This window comes from Rhinolophus hipposideros (assembly GCF_964194185.1).
Source record: "Rhinolophus hipposideros genome assembly, chromosome: 7".
Classification (NCBI taxonomy): Eukaryota; Metazoa; Chordata; class Mammalia; order Chiroptera; family Rhinolophidae; genus Rhinolophus; species Rhinolophus hipposideros.
This window is the reverse complement of record NC_138053.1, coordinates 90,752,781-90,774,838: the sequence shown is the minus strand read 5'-3', so window position 1 is coordinate 90,774,838 and position 22,058 is coordinate 90,752,781. Positions and strand designations below refer to the sequence as shown.

Below are 22,058 nucleotides of genomic sequence, written 5' to 3'. Positions count from 1 at the left end.
TGACCTGTTACATTCCAGGGACTGTCAATTCCATGGTCATGTTTGCCACACAAATGGTGTCATTTCTGAGTCATTCCTGGGAGAAAAAAAGAGGAAGCATTCAATCACTTAGTTCTTGTGGTGTGTCAGCAAGAATGTGAAGATAAGTATGAAATTATGGCTTATATTGTTCAGAGGGTTTCCTTTTTAAGAAAAAATCAGATGTTCTTGGGCTCTCTGCTGAGAGATTGGAGAGGTAAAAGAATAGTTAATGCTCATGGATAGATTTTTTTTGCCCTTTCCTTCTCTCTCTTAAGACCTAATTTGGCGTGGATAAGTGATCTCATGTAATGTGCAGCTCACCCCACCAAGAATAATTACATAGAGACTATGTTTGTTAAGGCCTGCTGCCTGGCTTTCATATCTGCTTAGGACACCAGAATCTTTAGGGGAACTATTATCTGAGGTTCACTTGCATTTCCTATGTGCAATTCCAATGGGAGAGAGCCAGAGGGAGGTTCTTTAACTTAAAGATAGAAAAGGTATGAAAATGCCAAGACACCCACAACAGAATGAGAAACACAGAGTTGACTAAATAGTTAGTGTAACTAAAGTATAAAACACTCTTGAATAAACTCACCCAACTCCAAATGCCATGCAGCATTCTGTTAACCAACAGGTACTGCGAGAACCTGGGGTTGTACTCCAGGTGTGTCATCACCACCCTACGAATCTGTCCTCGTTGCTAATAGTCATATGTCTCTAAACTTGTATTTGCTATACCCACTGGTTTTCAATAGGGTTATCTTGATCTTTCTCCATATGGTATCTTTGGAAATGCTATTTTCAGTGGCAGTGTTACGTCAATCACATGATTGTACTTACTAGATTGTGATTTCACCAGACTACTCGCCTTTATCCTTTTGACAATTAATGGTAGATTCTCCTCTAGGTGCCAAGCATGGCTCTTGGTTCTTGCCCTCAAGGAGCTCAAAATTGACTGGGAGATAGACAAATGAAGAGTTCAGGAAGAGGGGAGAGAACAGACAGATTTGTAGGTGAGAGAAAGAAAAGACAGTGGGGGAATTCTGGAGTCAATAATCCCCCTCCCTTTTATGTGATTCAAAGGAATGAATTAAATGGAGAGAAACTTCTGGATATAGGAGTATCTTGGCGGATGATAGGCCCAAACTCATATGGTCCCTTCAATTGATAAAATCATACCATAGAACCAATGCCTGCTTCATCTTTGCTCTGTTGCTTAGGCATTATGAACTTCAGATTTTGATCATTCAGGAAGGGAATTTCACCTTTCTAGTAAATTTTAACCATTTTTATGAAGTTTAGCATTAATACACTTAATTCCCTATTTAGAATATCATATTTAAAAAAATAAAAACACACCTAAATGTAAAATTACTTATCAAGCCAAAAATAATTTTTTTGGAGGGGGCCACATTTATATTAGGGACTATTATTAGCTCTTTAAATTAGTCATTAGTATTTAATTTCATGTTCAGAATAAAATTTAATATTATGAAATGAAAGTAGACCAATATTTTTCCTCCAGATATCTGTTTAGATATTGTTTAATTTTTCCCTTCAAAATGCATTAGCCAGTGTAGTGATTTTAGAAATTGTTTATAGCTAGGGGTCCTTAGACAAGTTCCCAACTTCGACAGGCATCGTTTCTCTTCTTTTCAGAAAGGAAATGATTAGAAAGGTAATCTCTAAAGTGACCTCAAATCCTACAAGTTTACATTTGTAAGTTTCTCCTAACAGTGATGTCCTATGAATCAGTTAGTAAGAAAGATGTGTGAGCTGGTCTAAGTTCTTCCTAAGAGCTGCAAAGTGTAAATGCTTTGGGGAAACAAAGATACCGTGTTTCCCCGAAAAGAAGACCTTGCCGGACAATCAGCTCTAATGTGTCTTTTGGAGCAAAAATTAAAATAAGACACAGTATTATATTATTATATTATATTACGTTATATTATGTTATGTTATATTACATTACTACATTATATTATATTGTATAAGACCTGGTCTTATATTATAGTAAAGTAAGACCAGGTCTTGTATTAATTTTTGCTCCAAAAGACACAGTAGAGCTGATTGTTCGGCTAGGTCTTATTTTGGGGAAACACAGTAATTAAGGAGAAGGAAGTGCTGCTGCTACTCCCTGCCCAAGAAAGCCAAACATGCTGAATTCTTAGCCTGCCTGATAAGAAACAAGCTACAGGCCCGAGAACAACTGGATTCCCAGGAACTTTGGTTTCAGAAGTTGTTAAGCCTTGGCAGCTTTTTAATATTTTATGGGGAAAAGGGCAGTGCGTCTGGAAAGAAATCCTACTGCTGGCCTACAAATAGGAAAAGGTGACCAGTGGCTCTGAAAACTGTTCTCCTGGTGGCTTAACTATATTAAAACAGTGTCCTATTTTCCATACCTTTCGTCCCGTGCAGGAGGGGCTCAGCCCAAGGTTGGTTGTCATTTGCTAGCGCATAGTGAGTTTCCATCTTGGTGGCTGTTCTTAAATGAATTTCTAATTAACTGAATGAGTGAGGTCTTTGGGGCACTGCCTCATAGAGGACATGTGACTCTCTTGTACTATTTAATTGAGCTGAGCTGCTGTTTGGTTGGAAGAAATAAAAGTCAGGGGTAGTGTCGAGGAGGAAAAGGAGGATGGTGTTTGGAGAATGACAGTGTACAGGAAGGACTCAGAAATGCTGCAAAACAAAATCCTCTTTAACCCAATGTTTACCCAAGAGTATATTACCACAGAGACCGTTTGTCCCCACTCAAACACCAGGTAGCGTCCCACAGTGGTCTCTATATTTAAGGAAACAAATACTCGCATCTTAGGTGGATAGAACTAGTATAGCATTTCCCCTTCATCCCAAAATCAATTGCTTTAGTTTATCTGGTATATCTACATGTCTATTTTTCTCTTTTATCTATTTTATTTCTTTTCTGTTCATTAGGTAACAAAATCTATTTCATTTACTCAGTTTGTCATCAATGTGTTCATCAGTTTTTGTATATTGAATATAATGCAGAGCATATCAAGGAAAAACATGGTCTTTGCCTTTGAGAATCTTCTTCTTGAATCCAGAAGAAATATATGTAAACAACCACCAAAAATAATAACTAATGATATATGTAAAAACTCAGTGTGAACAGAAAAATAAGTGGCTAGGTGGGAGAGGGATGGGGAGCATTACACCCTCGACTTGAAGAAAATATTGGAACTATTCTTCAAAGATAAATAGAAATTCTTCAAGTAAAATATATGTGTTTGTATGTATCTAAGGGGTAGGAAAGGGCTCAGGGAAAGAGAGAGTTGTTCTTTGGTTGTGACCCATTCTGTTACTAATCTAAGCAGCATTAATAAAGAAAAACGGAACCCACAGAAGTCTTTCCTGATGTACCTAATATACCGATTCTTCTTTACCCCCAAAACCCTCTGAAGAGCCTTGTCCTGGTTCTTCATATTATGGGTTCATAAGAAAAGACAGGAGGAACTAAAACAAAATCCTTTTATATCACAGAAACAGTAAAACTAGAAGCACCCATTTCCCAAAGAAAATGCAAGTAGTATCTCTTAACAAACTGGTTAGTTCATCAGAATTATCCTTTTGTTATTTTACAATCTTCTTAATCACAAAGTCCACTGCTACATTGGAGCCCAGCTACACTGAAACTTTTATTGGAGGTTTAAATCTGTGTTTATAGAATGCAAATATTTAATGTATTAGATATTAGAAAATAGCAACAAATATTGGTTGGGTGGGTGGGAACAGAGTGATAAAATGAGAATGCATTTTCAGTTTCAAAACAGTGACTACACTCACTTTTCAGGATTGGTGAGTATTTGATGGTATTAAGAGATATTCAATCAAACTTGTCCTGTATATATTATCAAAAATACTTCACTAAGGAATTCATGTGGGCAAACCACCCAAAGCTTAGGAGCTTCTGCAGAGGGGCCAAATACAATCACAATTAAACCACAGGTTCAGTAACTGGCCTTGTACATGGTCACATATATGCTAAGCAACCGATTGGGTGGTTGACAAAGCCCATCCCAGGTGCACAGGAGACTGAGCAGGACAGTTAAGCCAGGAGCCTGGGAACAAATTTGTGAAAAACTGGAGGATGAATGCAGTAATTTTCAACTCTTTGGAGCCCAAAATGCTTTACAATGTAAGGAGTTCCTGAGAAATCTCTCTATATATATTTTATCAAAGCCTATTGGGGGTGACAATGGTTAGTAAAGTTTCATGGGTTTCAAGTGTACATACATCATCTATATCTCACATTGTGGGTTCACCACCCAGAGTCAGTTCTCCTTCCATCACCATATATTGGATCCTCTTTGCCCTCATCTACCACCTCCCTCCCCCCTTACCCTCTGGTAATCACTAAGCTATTGTCTGCGTCTATGAGTTTTTGTTTATTTGTTTGTCTTGTTCCTTTGTTGCTTTCAGTTTTACATCCCACATATCAGTGAAATTTCTTACCCCTTTCAAACTTGTAGTTGTGATGGAGATCTACGAGGTTTGTCCCCCTGGGGTTTGCAGGTCTGTGGAAGACGTGGTAGGTGATCCAATAAACAAAACCACCCTGCTTTGGTTGTTTGTCCCTGAGAATACAGACCTTCCTCTCCCCAAGTGTAACCACAGTTATGTCAGAGTAAGAAGTAACGCAGAAACTTTGGCAGCAAAAGGTCAAGACAAAGGCAGAAGCATGGTTAGATAGGATAGGGACTGGCACCCCCCCAAAAAAAACAAAACAAAACAAAACAAAAACAAAAACGAAAAACCACAGAGGCTCAAAATAATCACCAGTAAAAGTTGAAAAAGTCAGAACAGGCCCAAAGGAAGAAGGCGGCTCCAGACCAGAAAGGGACTAAGTCACGGGAGGTACCATGTCGCGGGCGGGGGTGAACCAGCAGGTACCCTGGGAATGGGGAGCTCAGCAATGCACAGTCTGTGAGTTTAGAGAGCAAAAGTCAAGAATCCAGGTTGAGAGTCTGGCAACAAATCAGGTGAAAAGTCCATATCAGGTATCAGGAAGAGTAGGTGAATACAGATGTGGCAACTATAAAGACGTCGGCTGTTATTCTGAATGAGATGGGAAAACACAGGATAGTTTATGACAGTGGAGAAACAAACACGGCCTGACCTGTTAAAAAGGTCATTCTGGCTGATATTTTCAGGGAATAAATTCTGAAGAAATACATACTGAAAGGGAGAAGCAGAGAATCTAGTAGGGAGGTGATGGTGGTAATCTCGGTGCAAAGTGGTGACGGTGACGCGTTAGACCAGGGAGCAGAGGTAGAGATGATGGCAAGAGGCTGAGCAGTTGGCCAAGACTTCTACAGGCTGCTGTCACTGCTCGATGGCAGCTTTTCCCTGGGAATCCATCTCTGACGCAGTTTTATTGACCAGTCCTTCTTGCTGGGCCCGCTTACAGTCAGCCTATCTGGATTCAATGGGACAGTGGGAGTACCTGTCAGAGGTGGTTCCTATGCTCTTCTGGCAATATGTCTGGCTGCCTATCAAAGTGCCACACTTTCTATATGCTGAAGCCTCTCACATACTTGTAGCTATATCCAGTGATATTCTCTCCTTTGGGAGATCCTGGCTTAGGGAAGAAATTAGACCAGCACAACCTACCTGCCCACCCCTACATGTAACAATTTACCTGCACATGGCTCTGGAACCGCCCTCTCCTCTCTTTTGAGGGCACCTATTGCTATTCCTAGCCAAGGCCAGTCACTTCTCTTGTGCTCTAGGTCCAACTCTTTCTCCTCAACTCAAGGATTTAGTTTCTGTTTCATTGTATACTGCTCTCCACTGGATTATTCCCTTTAATATACAGCTATTGCCTAATGGAGCCCATCCAAACCAACCAACCAACCAACCAACCAACCAACACCCTTTCTCTTCCTCTTCAACGTGTTGCAGAGTTTTCCCTACTCTCCCAGAGAAATGGATCCATACGAGCTCCCCATGAGCACCGCCTGCCAAATCCATGATGTGTTCATTGCGTTTGAATAGTTGGCAGCATTTGGCCTACAGCACTATTTCCTCCGTCCTGAATCATTTTCCTTGGACCTTTCCTAATACCACACTCCCCTATGTTTTTGTCCAACTTATTATCCACTCCCTCTCAATCTCCTTTGCCAGTTACTTCTCTTCTGTGAGATGGTTCAGTGTTGACATATATTCAGGGTCTGTCCTTAGATTTCTACAATAGCTACATTTCTTCCTAATTCTCCACATCTAGACCTGGGGCATTAAATCCTGTCTATATGTTAAAACTTCCCAGATAGTTATATCCAGTGATGTTTTCTCCTCCAATACCTGATTCATTGACTCAGCTGCAGACTGACATCTTATTTGTGTGTCTCATTGTTCTCTCAAGTATAATGTTTCTGGACACCAAAATCTCCCTCCAGACAACGAGTCCTAAAGTGCTTCTCCTCCATCTTTCTTCCCCAACCGCGCTTTATCCTCTTGCTTAAGGAAAAACCTAGATGCCACCTTTCATTTTCCGTTGTTCTCTTAAAACATATAATCAAATGAGTTTTGTTGGGTTGGCTTCCAAGATACACCTTGAATCTGACCTTTTTTTTTTTCTTTTTACCTTCTTTACTGTTGTGCTAATTGAAGTCACACTTCTCTCACCTATTCTAGGGCAGAGGCCTCTTAACTGGTCTTTGAGCTTCTAAGAGTCTGTTAGTTCTCCACACTACAGCCTGCTGATTTGAAAGTATGAGTCACATCAAATCAGTCTCCTATTTAAAATCTCCCTTGTTTGCATTATAATTAAAATAAAGTTCAAAATGATTATCATGCTCAAGAAACCCTACATAATCTGACTTTTGATCCTTTTCTGGCAAACCTGTCAAGTTTCCATTTATTCACAACATTCTGTTCATATTGGCTTCAGTAGATTAGAGTATATGTTTGTTAATTCTTCACTCCTACCTCCTGTCATCTGACCTTGTAAAAGTGGGATAAGCAGCTCCCTCATCCCTTGGACTTGGACCTGGCTGGCCATGTGACTTTCTTTTGTTTGTGATGCTTGTGAATATTTTTTTAAATATTTTTTTTATTATTTCAGGTGTACAAAGCAACATAATATTTAGACATTTACACCCTACACAACATGATAACCCCCCTCCCTTAAGCTACCACCTCTCTGACATCTTATATAACTGTTACAATACCATTGACTATCTTCCTTATTCTGTACTCCACCTTCCGTGACTACATACGAGTATATATACATATTAATTGTAGTCGACGTGTGATGCTTGTGGAGATGTAAAATGTACTTGCAAGGTTTGACATGGCTTCTCTGAGCCCTGTACCCACCTGGAGAAGAGCCTGCACTAGCTAGCCACAGCCCCTTTGGTCTTGGCTCCAGAGGGACTTGTGGGGGAAACCGGAACCTGACCTGAATCCTGGCACACAGCCCAGCTCACCCACCAGGCTGAATTGAAGTGTTTCCACTTGACCTGCAGGCCTATGAGGAAGACATGTAAGAAATACACTGAATTTGGGGGATAATCTATTACATAACATAACCATGGCAATCGCTGACTGGCTCACTTTCTGGCCTTGGAAGATGCCAAGGTCATTTCCATCTTAGAAATTTTATATTTGCTGTTTTCTCTGTCTAGAATATTCTTTTCCCCAAATCTCCACATGCCAATATTCTTTCATTGTTCAAATCTCAGCAAAAATGTCACATCCACAAAAACGCATTCTCTGATCACGCCAACCACAGTAGCCATTGCTACAAAAATCACCTCCTATATACCATTCTCATGCTTTATTTTCTACATAACCTTTTTTCACTCTGAAATTATTTATTATATTTATATGTCAGTGTGCTTGCTGTCTGGCCCCACCATAAATGAGTCCATTGCCCTAAGAGCAGAGGCTGTATTATTTTTTCACTCTGTACCTCTAGGGCTTGGAATAGGGTTGAAGAGATCAATGCACTCTATTGTGGGTGCTGGACCATCCCGAAACCTTGTGCAGCTGGGCTGCAATTGTCAGTTATAACACCATTGGCTTTCATCTTAGTTTTTATGACCCTGAAGACCACAAGGCTGAAGACACAAAACCTTTCCCAGTAACATGCCAGGTGCCCACTTACATCTGGAAACAGGGATAGTTGTTCCAATACTGAAAGTCCTTTCAGTTTTGCAGAAAAGGGTAACACACATATGAAAAGACCTTATAGCAGGGAATTAATTTATTGCTACTACGGAACAAACGCACACGTCTCCACTTAAAACAAATTATAAATTCTATTAAAATATTTCTTTTTTTAAAAAAGTCACACTGAATTCCAGGAAAGTTTTATATTATCCATAATTGAGAGAAAAAATGTGCTGTTATATTCCTTTGTTATTTTATTTCTTTCCTACATGACATAAGATTTTGGCTTTACGTGCAGACTGAATCTTGATAAAGACATTGAAAGCATTATTTCTTCATGTTGAGTAAATGTGTATTATTCACATATGCAATAGCCTATTTAGATGTAATAGAAAGTGAATAAGAGTGACATTATAAGGAACCAGTATTGTAGAAAATTTGCTATTTTGTATATGTATATTTTCTACATAACTAAAAATTTCCCATTGAAGCATCAATGTATTTTAATAAAGTTTAACTATTATGAATGGAAAGGTTATTATATTAATTGTTTTTTCTCCTTTCTTAAATGAACAAAGTGTGCATCTCTTAGGCATGCCTTTGGCTTTAAGTAACAGAAAAGCCATCTAGCAGCGTGTCAAAGACAGTTTTTATCTTTCTGTTACAAGGAGTTGGGAGGTAGGAAGTTGCCGGTGATGCCCCAGTGGCTTTATTTCTTTGGGACTCTAGGTTGCCATCGTTTCAATTCTCTTGGCCTTTCTCTAAATTATTTCACATGATGGCTTCAGAGTTTCCAAAAACAGGAGAGTTAAGGTAGGAAGAAGTGAGAATTACTGACAGAGCTATCTCTGAATTTTATTTTAATAGTAAAATCGATTCCAGCTGCACCTAGGACATGCTTACATGTCATTGACCAGGATGTTGCAATATGGGCATTCTTATCTGCTGGGGATTCCGGGGAAGTAAGTGTTTGACTTCTGACCTAGAGAGAAGAGGAAGGCAAGGGAGAAGGAGAGGAGGAATGTGTGTTGTGTGAGCCAGTCCATGAAATGAAATAGTTATGTGTATTAATTGTTGGAAAATAAAGTGTTATCTTCAGGGGCTATTAAAGAATGTTAAGCTACATACGTGTTCACCAATATCACTGCTCCCTCCCCCAGTAGAGGTGGGGGCTGGGGACAGTAGACCCACCGAGACTACATTTCTCAGAGTCCTTTGCACCAAGATATGGCCATTGAACTTGATTTCATCAGTGGGATGTGAGCAGACGTGACATGGTATGACTTTTCCACTCACTCTTTGTGCCTTCTACCAGCTGCGTGTGGATAATGTTGTGGTAGGTGGAGCTATAGGATAGAAGAAGCCTGGATCCCTGAATCACCGTGTGGAGAATAATTTTCTATGGACTAGTAACATGTTCTTAGACTGTTTTATGAACCAGAAATAAATATCTATTGTATTAAGCCAGATCACTGAATTCGGAGATTTATTTGTTATAGGCACTAACATTACCATATCTAAGGCAATATGCTTTTTCAGTTGCTTTTTATTTCTGTTCTTCTTTATTCAGTTCTTCTGTCTTCCCTTTAGAGATTTTCCTCATCACTGTGACTAGCTGTAACTTTTTTCAGTTTCTCAAATATGTTGATCAATACTCCTTCTAATTCCTTGCTTCAAATTTGCTGTGTGCTCTAAGAAACCAGATAGTTAAGTATGTTAGGACTCTGAATAAATGCTACAATATTCTGAGCTTAGCACATGAACTTTGTGATGCTGGCTTGGCCTATTTGCGGTCTTGGGTGGCTTTCCCTCTAATATCAGGTAGTTGTTTGATAAAGGACCAGTGACAAAGCTACGTGTTAAATGTAAAATCAAGGTGAAGTGCAAGTGTTTGAATATTGTAATATTTTAAATTAGACCAAATGACTGCTTTGTTTCTCAAAGCTGGAAAGGGAACTCTTATTAGGAGGTAGTGTTTCAAGAGTCTTATAAAAAGTATACATCTTATTATCTAGTAACCTCATAATTATTAAAATATCTAAATTATATAGCTAAACTATCTAGCTATTCATCATTATGGATATGATGAAGATTCATGTTGCATAACAAACTAAATTTCACAGATGTCAAAAAACATTTCATTCTTTGTTAAATTAAACTTCTACTATCTCCACTGAAAGCTGGGCTTTGTCCAAAACAAGGCTAGCATGAAATGGCATGATCTTGGAGGCAAGAAGTAGTGAGAAAGATCAGCTTTGCAAATAGATCTTGGTTCTAATCTTGCTGTGCGCCATCATAGGATTTACTCAACTTCTCAGACCCTCATCCATAAAGTTGAGTCGAGGAACACTGCTTGATTAAATAGTAAGCATTAAGTGAGAGATGCAACATACTTAATTCAAGACAGCACAGTGGCAATAACAAAACCAGTCCATGGTCTTTTTCTTCTTTAATTTTACAGATAATTAATAACATACTAAATGTTCTTGGGGGCATGACAGTCATTTATACCCTCATTTTCTAATACAAATATTTGTGTTGGCATGAATCTAACATTATATTTTGAAAATAAGTCTATATTAATTAAAAATATATTTTCTCTTTTATAGAACACATACATTTCAACACAAGTCTACTCTGGAACTGAGTTGCCATCTTCCATCATAATGCAGTAACAGAATATGCAAATCTAACCATATTCTGAAATATAAAAATCACTAAAGATAAGCAGGCGATTCAAATTTTTGAAGGCAATGAATTATGCTCAAGAGGGAAAAAGTCATTATAAATGTGAATAAATTGCAATTTGGTTCATTTTTTCCTTTTACAAACTGATGTTTCTTATGACCATTTCAGTTTAATTTTTTTTGTTTGTTTGCTTGTTTGTTTTTTTAAATGAGGGAGTCCAGCTTTGAATGTTTCCCAAAATAGGTTTCCTGGGAGAGTTTACTTTGTCTGCAGTATTCGCAGGGAAGCCTGTGGTTAATGTACTCCTTCACATGTCTGGCAGCCGACCGTCCAGTTGAAGAAAAGAGACACACTGATTGGTTCCTGGAATTCTGGTTCCACTGAAGGCCTTCTGACAACCTGTCCATCACCAGCACCGAGTACAGATTAACCTGAACCTCAGTGGTTCCACCCCCAGAGAAAAAGGGGGCCTAGGTGCTATAAATCAAACTGGCTCTGAAATTCAATGTTTCAAATATATATTACTAGTAAGGAACATATTCCCTCTATTCAGAGTGTGGATATATTCATTAAAGTAGCTAAAAGGTCACTGAGTTAGTCACTGACAAATAGAAAGAAAAATGTGAATATCAGTTAAAACTTTGATTTTTCTACTTTTATGTTTTTCTTTTTGCATTTGGTTCACACCAGACATAGTAAATGGGCAATTTAATTTAGCAATGGGCCAGTTTCTTTCATCAGTGGAGTCTGTTAATTCTGTTAACCCAAACTTCAGGGTTTTGGGCATGGACCATTTTAGGTAACTTTGCCCAAATCACTCAATGCTGAGTAGACTGAGACGTAAATCTGACTAACACTAGGAACCAGTTATCATGAAGGGTTTTGCTATCCCAGGAGAATGTATGTGTATGAAGAGGAAGTGGGAGGTGGTGTAAATGATAGTACAGAAAGAATATGCAGAAGTAAGTCTTACGGTGAGAAAAGGGTTTCTCTTTTCAAATTACACTTTTTATTTTGAGATAATTATAGATTTATTTGCACTTGTAAGAAATAATACAGAAGGATCCCATTTACGCTTGACCCACCTTCTCCCAAGGGGAACATCTTGTAAAACTACAGTAGATAGCACACATCGCCGACATCAATGCAGTAAAGATACAAAGCATTTCCATCACCATGAAAATCCCTCATGTTGCCCTTTTATAACCACACTCACTTGCCTCTGGAACCCACCTTAACATGTTCAACCATGAATCTGTCCTCCAGGTATATCATTTTGTCATTTCAAGAATTTGAAAAAACAAACAAACAAAAAAAAACAAACAAAAAAAAAAAAAAAAAGAATTTGAAAAAGAAAAAAAAAAAAAGAATTTGGGAAGTTTTTAGCCATTATTTCTTCAGGTATTTTTTCACCTCTTTCCTTCTTTTCCTATCCTTTTGGGATTCTGATGACACAAATTTGAGATCTTATTTAATATAATACTATTTGTCCCTGAGGCTCTGTCTATTTTCTTTCAGTCTATTTTCTCCTTGTTATTCAGATTGAGTAATATCTATTGTTCTGTCTTCCAATTCACTGATTCTCTCCTCTGTCTCTTCCATCCGCTGTTCAGCCCATCCACTAAGCTTCTCTATTTCAGTTATAGTATTTTTCATTTCTGAAATTGTCATTTGGTTATACTTCATCTCTTGTTTCTTTGCTGAGGCTTTCTGTTTATGCATCTATTGTAAGCATTTCTGTAATGGTTCGGTGAAGTATTTTTTTCCATAGCTGCTTTAAAAGCTTTGTCCCATAATTCTGACATCTCTGTCATCTTGCATCTGATGATTTTCTTTTCTCACTCAGTTTGGAATTTTCCTGGTTCTTGGCATGAGTGATTTTTCCATTGAAACCTGAATATTTTCATATTATATTATGAGACTATGTGGGTCTTATTTAAACTTTCTGTTCCAACCGTGCTACCTTATAACCGCCAGGTGGAAGTAGAAGTCTAGATTCCCCACTCAACCTCTGTAGACACTGGAGGTGATGGCTCCACTTTCCTGCTGGCTCCCCACTTGGTCCCCACTGACACTGCAGTGGAGGTAGTTCTATGACTCCTGCATAGTGGTTAAAGTCCTGACTCTCTACTACCCCTCCTCTGATATCTAGCAGGAATGGGGGAGACACTTGCTTACTCCCTTACTGCCAGGGGCAGGTGGGTGTCTAATTAGGGTAGCCTGACTACAGACCCTCACTTGCTCACGAAGCTGACCGCCATCACCACAATAGACGAGCTCCTAAAGGAATCCCACAGTTGGAATTTGGGTGAAACAGTTTTCCAAAGGATAGGAACTGGTGCTCCCAGAACAAGGAGGTAAAGGTGCTGGTGGAGAAAAACAGGAGTTGCCTAATACATTATTATTCAATTTCTGGGTGACTTGGAATGCTTACTAGTTTTTTGTTTGTTTGTGTGTTTGTTTTTGATCCATTCAGTGATTGTGGCCTCTTAAAACAACACAGAAAGAGAAAGTAGAATAACATTCAAACCGTCTTATCTCTTTGTTCAGCATTCTTCCATTCTACAAGTATTTACTGAACGAGGACTGCTAGGAATTGAGCTAGATATTGGGAACAATTTGTTGGAAAACACACCATTCTTTTCTCAAGAACCTTGTGAATCTATATTGAAAGTTGGAGGGTTAGGTTTTGGAAGCTGGGTAAAAAGATTGGAATTGTTAGTTAAAATCATCTATTTGTATAATATCTTAATACCAAAAATTAATACATATACACATGTGAATACACCTTTATTTTTAGTAGGAATAGTGCTTCTCTTTCTTCTTGTTTAATTGTTTTTTTCCCCCCAAGATTTTACAGTGACAATGACAATGTGTATTTTTACTTTATAATCAAAACGATGTTACAGGTCAACTGTTTTTTCTATTTTGTTTTAAACTGGAATTTTTAAAACTGGATTGTCATTATATTTCTTTATGTCAGGCAATAGAGCTTTGAAAATATTTAGAGACTTAAATTTCAAAGGAGATAAATGTATTTACTACCATTTACTTTTCACTATTATCTTTGCTTTGATATTAGAGACCCTGGAAGGTGACTCAACCAAAAAAAGGAGCAGTGACTCCAAGATGAATAATGGCCAGATCAAGAGAGGCGGTGAAGTGGAGAGGAGAGGTCCTGAGAACCTGAGTCCATCAGATGCTAACACCTGGGCAACTCTAGATAGTTAAACTGAGCCTCAGTTTCTTCTCCTGTCACTTTCCTAATTTGTAGACCTCAGGAGAGGGACTGAGAGCTTCAGGGAGATAGCAGCATATAACAAGCTAGTTGTTAACTCTACACCAAATGTCAAGATGAGCTACATCTACTTTATGGTGGGTTTATCTTGAACTAAGCTTCCCAAATGATCAGATTCAGGGCAGTTCCTTAAATGGTGATGAAAAATCCCAGGGATCAGGTGAGTAGAAACCCACTTCGGATAAAGATAATGCAGCTGTCAGCTCATTTCGAGACTGGATTTATGCTTTCAGGTGGAATCTCTAAAAACTCATTTAACGCTTCCAAATTTTGGACACCTGTCTTTCCTACTTAGGGCCCTTTTCACAAGATTTTAATTTAACTCAATAGACATGGGAAGCACTCATTGCTGGTCGGCCAGCGTGTTGGATTCTAGAGATGAAAGAGATGAATTAAAATTCAGTCCTTAATCTCTTTGGACTGGGGCAGTTGAAATGTTACCAGTGCAACAGAAAACTATTTAATCCTGTCCTTGAAAACACATGAATTTATGATTTTTTCTTTCAATTCATGATCTCTCCTGCACAATAAATCTGCATTTTAAAAATTTGAAAGATGATGTTTTAGCTTACTGTGGGGACAGAGCCCCAGAGAGCAGTTTCCAGGCTCTCGGCCTCACGTGGAGGGGTGCTGGCTCAGGTAGTAAATGGCCGTCATCTGTGGCTAGTTGGCCGTCAGCTGTAACCAGTGAGCCATTGGCCACTAATATAACTGCTGTGGCTACGCTAGCAGAAAACGGGGGCTAGCAAAAAGATGGTGGCTGGCAGGCAGGGATTGCAGTTGGGATGGCGGGTTGCAGACAGTGTGGCTCCTGCTTCCTGTGTCTCCAACCCAGCTGCCAGCAAGACTATAGTGGTATGACGCCCCTACCTATGGCTCCGTGGGTGTTCCTGTTTGGCCTCACGGTGTCCTGTGTTCTTATGTGGGGAGCGGGAGCTGAGACCCTGAAGGCTGCCCCGCATGACAAATGGTGCTGGCAAGTGGGGTCTCCAGCATGACACTTACCTTTAAGACAGAAACTTGTACCAAATTAAAGGAAATTATTCAAATAGAATCTATAGGAAATCAAATCACTAAGAATCTCTGCATATGATTGCCAAACCTCTTAAGAAACTGGTAATTCAAAAAATCCTGGTTCTCCATGCATGTATCATATATGCTTATATATTATACATATATTCATATAAATATCATTCTATATGTTTACTTAATTTAATCTCCTAACAGCTATAAGGGGAAACTGAGTGCTTGCCTATCTACAAAGAAATTTGCGGTGGGATTGTAAGGGTTTTTACTAAGATGCAATGTTATAAAATTCTAGGTCTTCACATGGAAATGGAATAAAACATTAGGAAGAATTTCTTTATTTCCATTAATGGAGGGAACACCAAAGGATCGTTTTAAGGCTCTAGAAGTGCCATATAAATCTCCAAAAGAGGTTGCAGTGTATTAAACAAAGGATAACACCAACCACAAGAAAAAACATCATAGAACCAGGGAGAATATACACTTCCTGCCTCGGAAGCTCTTAAAAGTTCTGAGCCAGGAAACCTCCCGCACCGGGGCGGTGCAAGTCTTTGGCTCTGCGGTGACTCGACTCCCTGCTAAGTTCCCCTCAAGTTTTCCCTCCCGCTCTCCTCCATTCCCGCCTCCGTCCCCAAATGTGGAGCCACAGGAGAATCACAGCATATATACCTGAAATTGCCAGACACAATCAGACGCTGAGGCACGTTTCTTTTAAATGCCCCCACCCCTAAAATAGGCCATATCTGCAGGCAAAGTCAAGGGATTTCAAACGGCGTTCGGAAGCTCGTCTTACAAATTGGGGGCCAAGCCTGTAAAAGAACAATAGTCAGACGGAGCCAAGAGCACGTTCCTTGGCTCCGCGCGGTGCGCGGGGGGCGCGAGGGCCTGCGTGGGGGCTGCGGCCGGCACCCCGAGCCCTGAAAAGGAGCGCTGCCCCTTTAAAAGGCCGCGCATCTCCGGGCCGGCCTTCCTCCCCGGGGCTCCAGCTGTGATTGACGCTGGGCGGCGGGAGGAGGCGCCTGGCGCTAACAAAAGTCCGGCCCGCGGGCGAGCACCGCCGGGCCGCGCGTCTCCGCTCGCTCGGGGCATCCGCAACAAGTGGCCGCCGCTCCCTCCCCGGGGAAGCCGCGAGCGCGCGGGGGCGTCCGGAGGAGGCAGCCACGCCGGGGAGCCCCGGCCGCCCGCGCGGCTCAGCGCCCTCCACAGGGGAGTCGGGGCGGTCGGATGGGGAGCCCGCGGCGGCGGCGCGGCGAGCCTCTGGGCGGCCCCGGGGCGCGGGCTCTCCGCAGCGCTGCGCCCGCCGGCCCCGAACGCGGATTCTGAGAGCGGCGGCCACCCTCGGCCCCACCCGGAGCCCTCGGGGTGCCAGGAGGGGCCGGAGCGCCCCCTTCGACCCAAGTGCACGGGCCGCTCCCGGCCGGACATCGGCCCCGGAGTGTGGGGTATGCGCCGCTAACGGTCCCGTGCGGCGGGCTTTCCTCGGGCGGAGCGCTCGGGCCGTGCGCCCCAGCGATGGAGTGTCCCGGGAGACGGCGGGCATGACGGCGGCAGGATGGGCGCGAACAATGGCAAACAGTACGGCAGTGAGGGTGAGTGCGCCGCCCGTCCTCACGCTCCCCGGTCGCCCTCCCCACCCCCCTTCTTCTCGCCCTCCCATCTGGGAAGGAAGGTTCTCGCCCGCTGCCATGGCGCACACCCATTTGGCACCCTGTCAGGGCCGTCACCTTCCCCTTTGGCACAGAGTTCTCAGGCGCCCGGAGGATACTTCCCACCGTGGGGGTCCCCTTAAGTAACTTCCCAGGTTGTCCTTGGGATGGCTCAAGTTGCATTGCTGACATGTTTCTGAAGCATGTGCCTCAACTTTCCTTCCCTGGGCATCTGAGGTTTAGGGTGATGGTTTGGCAGATGGCAGAAGACGTTTTTCAAAATTAACGCAGTGAAAACTTTCCCAGGCCTTTGTGCTCTCGTCCACTGGACTCTCCTGTAGCAGGAAAAACTTCTGGAACAAGTAGTTAAGTTTCCATGCTCTGCTCACTGCCCACCCCACCCCCCTCCCCGGGCTGACAGCTTCGTGAAGCTGATCACCTTTGGGCCCCGTAGGATGAGGAGTGGCGGGCTGGGGGGGCTTTGTCTGGCCTCTCTCGGGCTCAAGATGGGCAAAGGACCATCTGTTCCGTGGGGCTGGGAATTGCACAGAAATATTGCCTGTCAAGTGGGAACTTGGAAGTTGGAGAAACTTTAAACCCCACCTACTCCTAAAAGGATGATGGATGTGTGGGTTGGCTTCCCCCTCGCCCCTCCTCCCCCTCTTTGAATCAAGCCCTGGTGTTGTCACCCGTTGATTAACGGCATGCCCTTGATATGCATATGGCAAAGGCATTTATGTAGTTCCAAACTTAGGAAGGTTGGTCTTCCGTGAGCTTGGCTGGAGGGGCGTGGAAGAGACAGGGTCGGTTTTACAGCCCGCCCCCAGAGGACAGGCGGTTACAACGGGGTCCAACGCCTGCAGACGGGTAGGAGTGCAGAATGGCTATTCAGCATGCGGTGTTTGGGAAACTCCTATCATCCTACTCAAAACTTGTAGCTGTGGCTACAGAATGTGGATGTCTCTCCCCGTGTTTGTGGCTGTGTTCCTTCCCAGCGGCTTTGTGAAATTACAGAAAAAAAACCGACCCTACGAAACCCTATCTACAAGAACTTTTGTTTAAATGATTCTTTCCCAGATCGTCATGTTTTGAATTCCACGTATATGTGAAATACATATGTTTCCTTATTCTGAGCAGTTATGTGTGAGAGATTATTTTTTTGACAATTTCATTTTTAAAAGATAAAAGGTTGTCTTTTTAGATAGCAGATGTGAAAGTATGCCAAAAAAGATTATTGGAGAATCTTGGCCACTCCCCAAAACTTCTTGGAGTTCATGTTTTAAAAAATTGTGGAAAAATGGGAGATTAAGCCGTCTTACTCTGAGCATTGAAAAGCTTTCAACGAGTGAAGTGCCGTGCTTGTCAATTCTGGGTGTGCATGCATTATGCTACCTGAACACCGTGGGAGGAAAGGGTACCCCAAGAGGTGCACAGTGTCACTGCCCTATGTCCTGTGCCCCTAATCCTCTGCAACTTGTTCTTATATCCCACCGTTCTCGTATTGTACAGTGTGTGGTGTATGACGACTTCCTGTCTGAACAGCAGAGTTTTCAACCCTTGGGAGAGAAAAGGAGAGACAGAGAACTAATGTTCTCCAGCTGTTATCCGTAAATGCTACCTCTGCATTTTCACTTCAGCTGAAGTGAAATTTTACTGGGATCAGATTTAGATACACTGTGGATGTTTTATAGGGAAAACCTCTCAGGCTCAGCTGATTCAAGGGGACCAATAGGAAGCTCTGGGAGGCTTGACTGAGTTTTGGCTGGAGGGGACACATTGTGTTTAGTTTACATCAGCTCTCTTCAAATGCGTGGGGATTCTTCTGATAGGCAAGGCAAAAATAGAGAAATAGAAGTTACAGGAACTTAAAAAACAAATCTTTCCTCTCCCAGTTACACTGGGTGTCTCCTATATAGGGTTATAATGCATGAAACTGGGTATGGTCAACTTTGTTACACTGTGTTATTGGGTGATAAAAAAAATCTGTGCAGATAAGCCTGTTGGAGTTTGATATGTCAGTGCCATCTTTCTTATCTAAAAAGTCAAATTTCAAAGAAAGTGGAAGCAACCCCTGGACATAGTATCTCTAATATCAAAGGAGAGAGAATTAAGACAGTTTTAGTAGATGTAGTGCAAGTTAGGTATGGTAGGTATATTTCAAACATATTTCAAAATAAATGCATAGCCTGCAGTGAGAGATTGCTGAACTATAAAACACGAGTGTTTGTGTATACTTTACAAATCTGGAGCTTAAGTATATTTTACAGTTGATACCACCATGTAAATGTAACCCCTTAAGTTTTCAACACAAACAGTGTTGATTTCTTAGAATATTTAAAACTTCAGTATTTCATGTGGAATCTCACTTTCTCTTGTCCTAAAAAACACCTTTTTCATTAAAATAACAACAAAAAATTATTCCCCAGACTTAACCTTAGCAAGTGAAATGGGGTGGAGTCTTCCTACTCCCTTTAATACAGGACTGGCCGCAGCGCCACCTGGGAGTTTGTCAAAAGTGCAGAATCTTGAGTTCCTCCTGGAACTACTGAATCATCCATCACGTGCACATTGGAGTTTGGAGAAGTTTGTGTGTAGAGCCCAGAGTATTGACTCAAAATCTGAAAATTTGATTCCAGCTTCAACTTAGCTAACTATGACCTTGCTCGATTCCCCGAAATCTTGGGGTCTTCTTTTAGAACGAGGAAATTCTTTGTTGGCATGATTTGTCATAATCAAAATCTTGAGCATGTAGTCATTTACTTTATTTTGCCATTAAGGGACCACGTAAGGGAGGAGATCAGCTTTGGGGAAACATGTTATAATAGGGAAGTTGAGACTCTTATTGCCATGCGATCAGTAAATGCCCCCCTCCTTTTTGTCATTCTGTTCATCCCTCATTTCCATCTTCCTCACTCATTTCCACTTCCTCTCCTAACTCAATTGGTCCTGAAATCCCTACTTTTTCCCCTGGATTAAAGGTATATGTAAATCAGTAAATGATTCCAAAGTGTTTTGTTTTCCTAAATACTTAGTGAACATTCAGGCTAATGATTTAATTTGCAACCATTAGGCAAATGTGGATTTTGCTCCATGAAGAAGTTACCATTCCACTTCTGATCATTCGCTTTCTAAGAAGCATAAGCGAATGTCTGAATGATGAGTATGTTTTGGTAAATTCTTTAATGGAGGACTTTTGTTGTTGTTTTTTTGTTTTTTGGTTTTTCCTTAATCTTATTTCAGAAAGTGTGAGTTTCAGCCCCTGTGTGGAAATCTGGAAAATGCGTTGTGGTTATTCAAAGCCATCAGAACCATTAGCTTTGACTCCAGTTAAGCCAAATAAACAAATCTCTCTGTTCAAGTAGGAAGAGAGGAGCTGCCATCCCTGCCTTTTAAGGTTTCTGAGCCTCACTCTCACTTACTCAGTGGTTTCATTGTGATGTTTATTCTATTCCAGCAGGTCTGAGGCAGTAGTGCACTGTTAACAGCTCCTTTGCAAAACTGCTTGTGTTACTGAACTGGAGCTCAGGAGGCCACAGCCATGAGCTTTGACTCTTGGTAGCTCTGCTGCTCTGTCATAAGACTGGGGTCCCTTCTCACCATCTCAGATCTGTGTTGCCAGATCAGAGCAGAGCCAGTTGCCTGCAATCGTAACTCATCACAAATCCATTACCACCTCAGGGAACGTATCTGTATCTAGAAATAATAATAACTATGGGAGCTAACGTTTATTGAAAGCTTACTATGACCAGGCATGATTCTAAGCCCTTGACATATGCTGGCTCACTTTAATCTTTCTGAGGATCCGAAGGCACTCCTAACATCCTCATTTCACCAATCAGAAAACACAGCTGCAGAAAAGATGGGCATTTCCCAGGGTCCCACAGCTAGTGTGGAATTGGGACTCGGGGTCAGTCTAAGCCCAGACTCCTTTCTTTATTCATTCAACTAATAGATGTTGACTTATTTCCTGCTATGTGCCAGGAAACAGATTCCTGGGAATCTGTTTCTAGATTCCTGGCAAATATCGGTAAACAGATAAAGATCCTTTCCTTGTGAATCTTATCTTCGTGTGTGTGTGTATGTGTTTATAGTGAGGGGAGGTAGAACGATTAACAGACATGTACACACACACACACACACACACACACACACGATAATTCAGGAAACTATGTCATGCCTTCCAAGGGCCTAAGGTCTCTGAGTAAAGAAAACTGTCAGGTTAAGATTATTGGGAGTTGGAAGAAAGAGGGTGTTGGTAGATTTAGTTGGTCACTGTGGGCCATATTGAAGAGTAGGCATTTAGACCAAGAATTAAGAGAAGTGAAAGATTGACCTTTGAGGATCCAGGGAACATGGTGACTTACTTTGAACCATTGTGTTACACCAAAGTGAATACTTTATGCTGGAGGGTATAAATCATCATTTTATACAAAGGTAACATCATCAGTCTTCTAGAAATCGTCAGCCACAATGGAGGAAAGTCAGCCTGACCACTGCAGCATATTTTTTTGCCTAGAGTTGCAAATATGTTTTATCCAATTATACCAGATACTTTGTGACTGTTTTTGGTGGGAGGTGGGGGGAGCCTACGGCATGCTCTTTTCCTTCTTCTTTTTTTAATATTGAAATAAAAAATTTTATCGAATGATATTTGTTTGTTTGTTTTTTGTTTTAAATTAAAGTTTACTGAGGTGACAGTTGTTAGTAAGGCATGCTCTTCTTGCTGTGAACAGCTAATGTTGCCTGACTTACTGGGTATGTAAAGATGCAGCCAAAGATTTCTGTAATTCTTAGCTAGAAGTATGTCTTTGTGTTTTGCCTCCAGTAAATCATTTCATTCCAATGAAAATCAGAAGATAAATAATCCAGATTCCACTGTTTGGTTCAAAGCAAAGCATTAGTGCAGCTAACAGTATCATCTTTGGTCTGATGATAAGATAGGTTCAGTGATTTGGGGAATCTTTTTGTACATTTAAAACAAAAGAGAAGTAACTTTTCTTTCCCCTTAGGAATCAACTCACAAAAACTTTGTTGTAACTCCCTCTGCCCTTTGAAACAGAATAAATTCTGGGTTGATTTTGAGTAATTAGTAATCATGTTTCAGAGACACCTTATATACTAGTGTCTCTCAAAACAGCTTGGACAACTTTGCTTGACTGTTTGGGACCCTTCTAGATATCATGCATCTTAAGATGGCATTAGGGGTGTATTAAAATATATGACAGCATCTTTAATGAAGTCTA

General features: G+C 41.1%; 1 protein-coding gene across 1 annotated transcript in view; it reads left to right on the top strand.

The window, feature by feature from the left end:
- Positions 1 to 16,382: 16,382 nt before the first annotated feature.
- Positions 16,383 to 22,058, top strand: part of FBXL7 (F-box and leucine rich repeat protein 7) — a 349,928-nt gene continuing 344,252 nt past the window's right edge. The window contains exon 1 of the mRNA XM_081053953.1: positions 16,383 to 16,758. Coding sequence (XP_080910079.1) covers positions 16,722 to 16,758 — 37 coding nt within the window. The 5' untranslated portion in view covers positions 16,383 to 16,721. The remainder of the gene's footprint in view (positions 16,759 to 22,058) is intronic.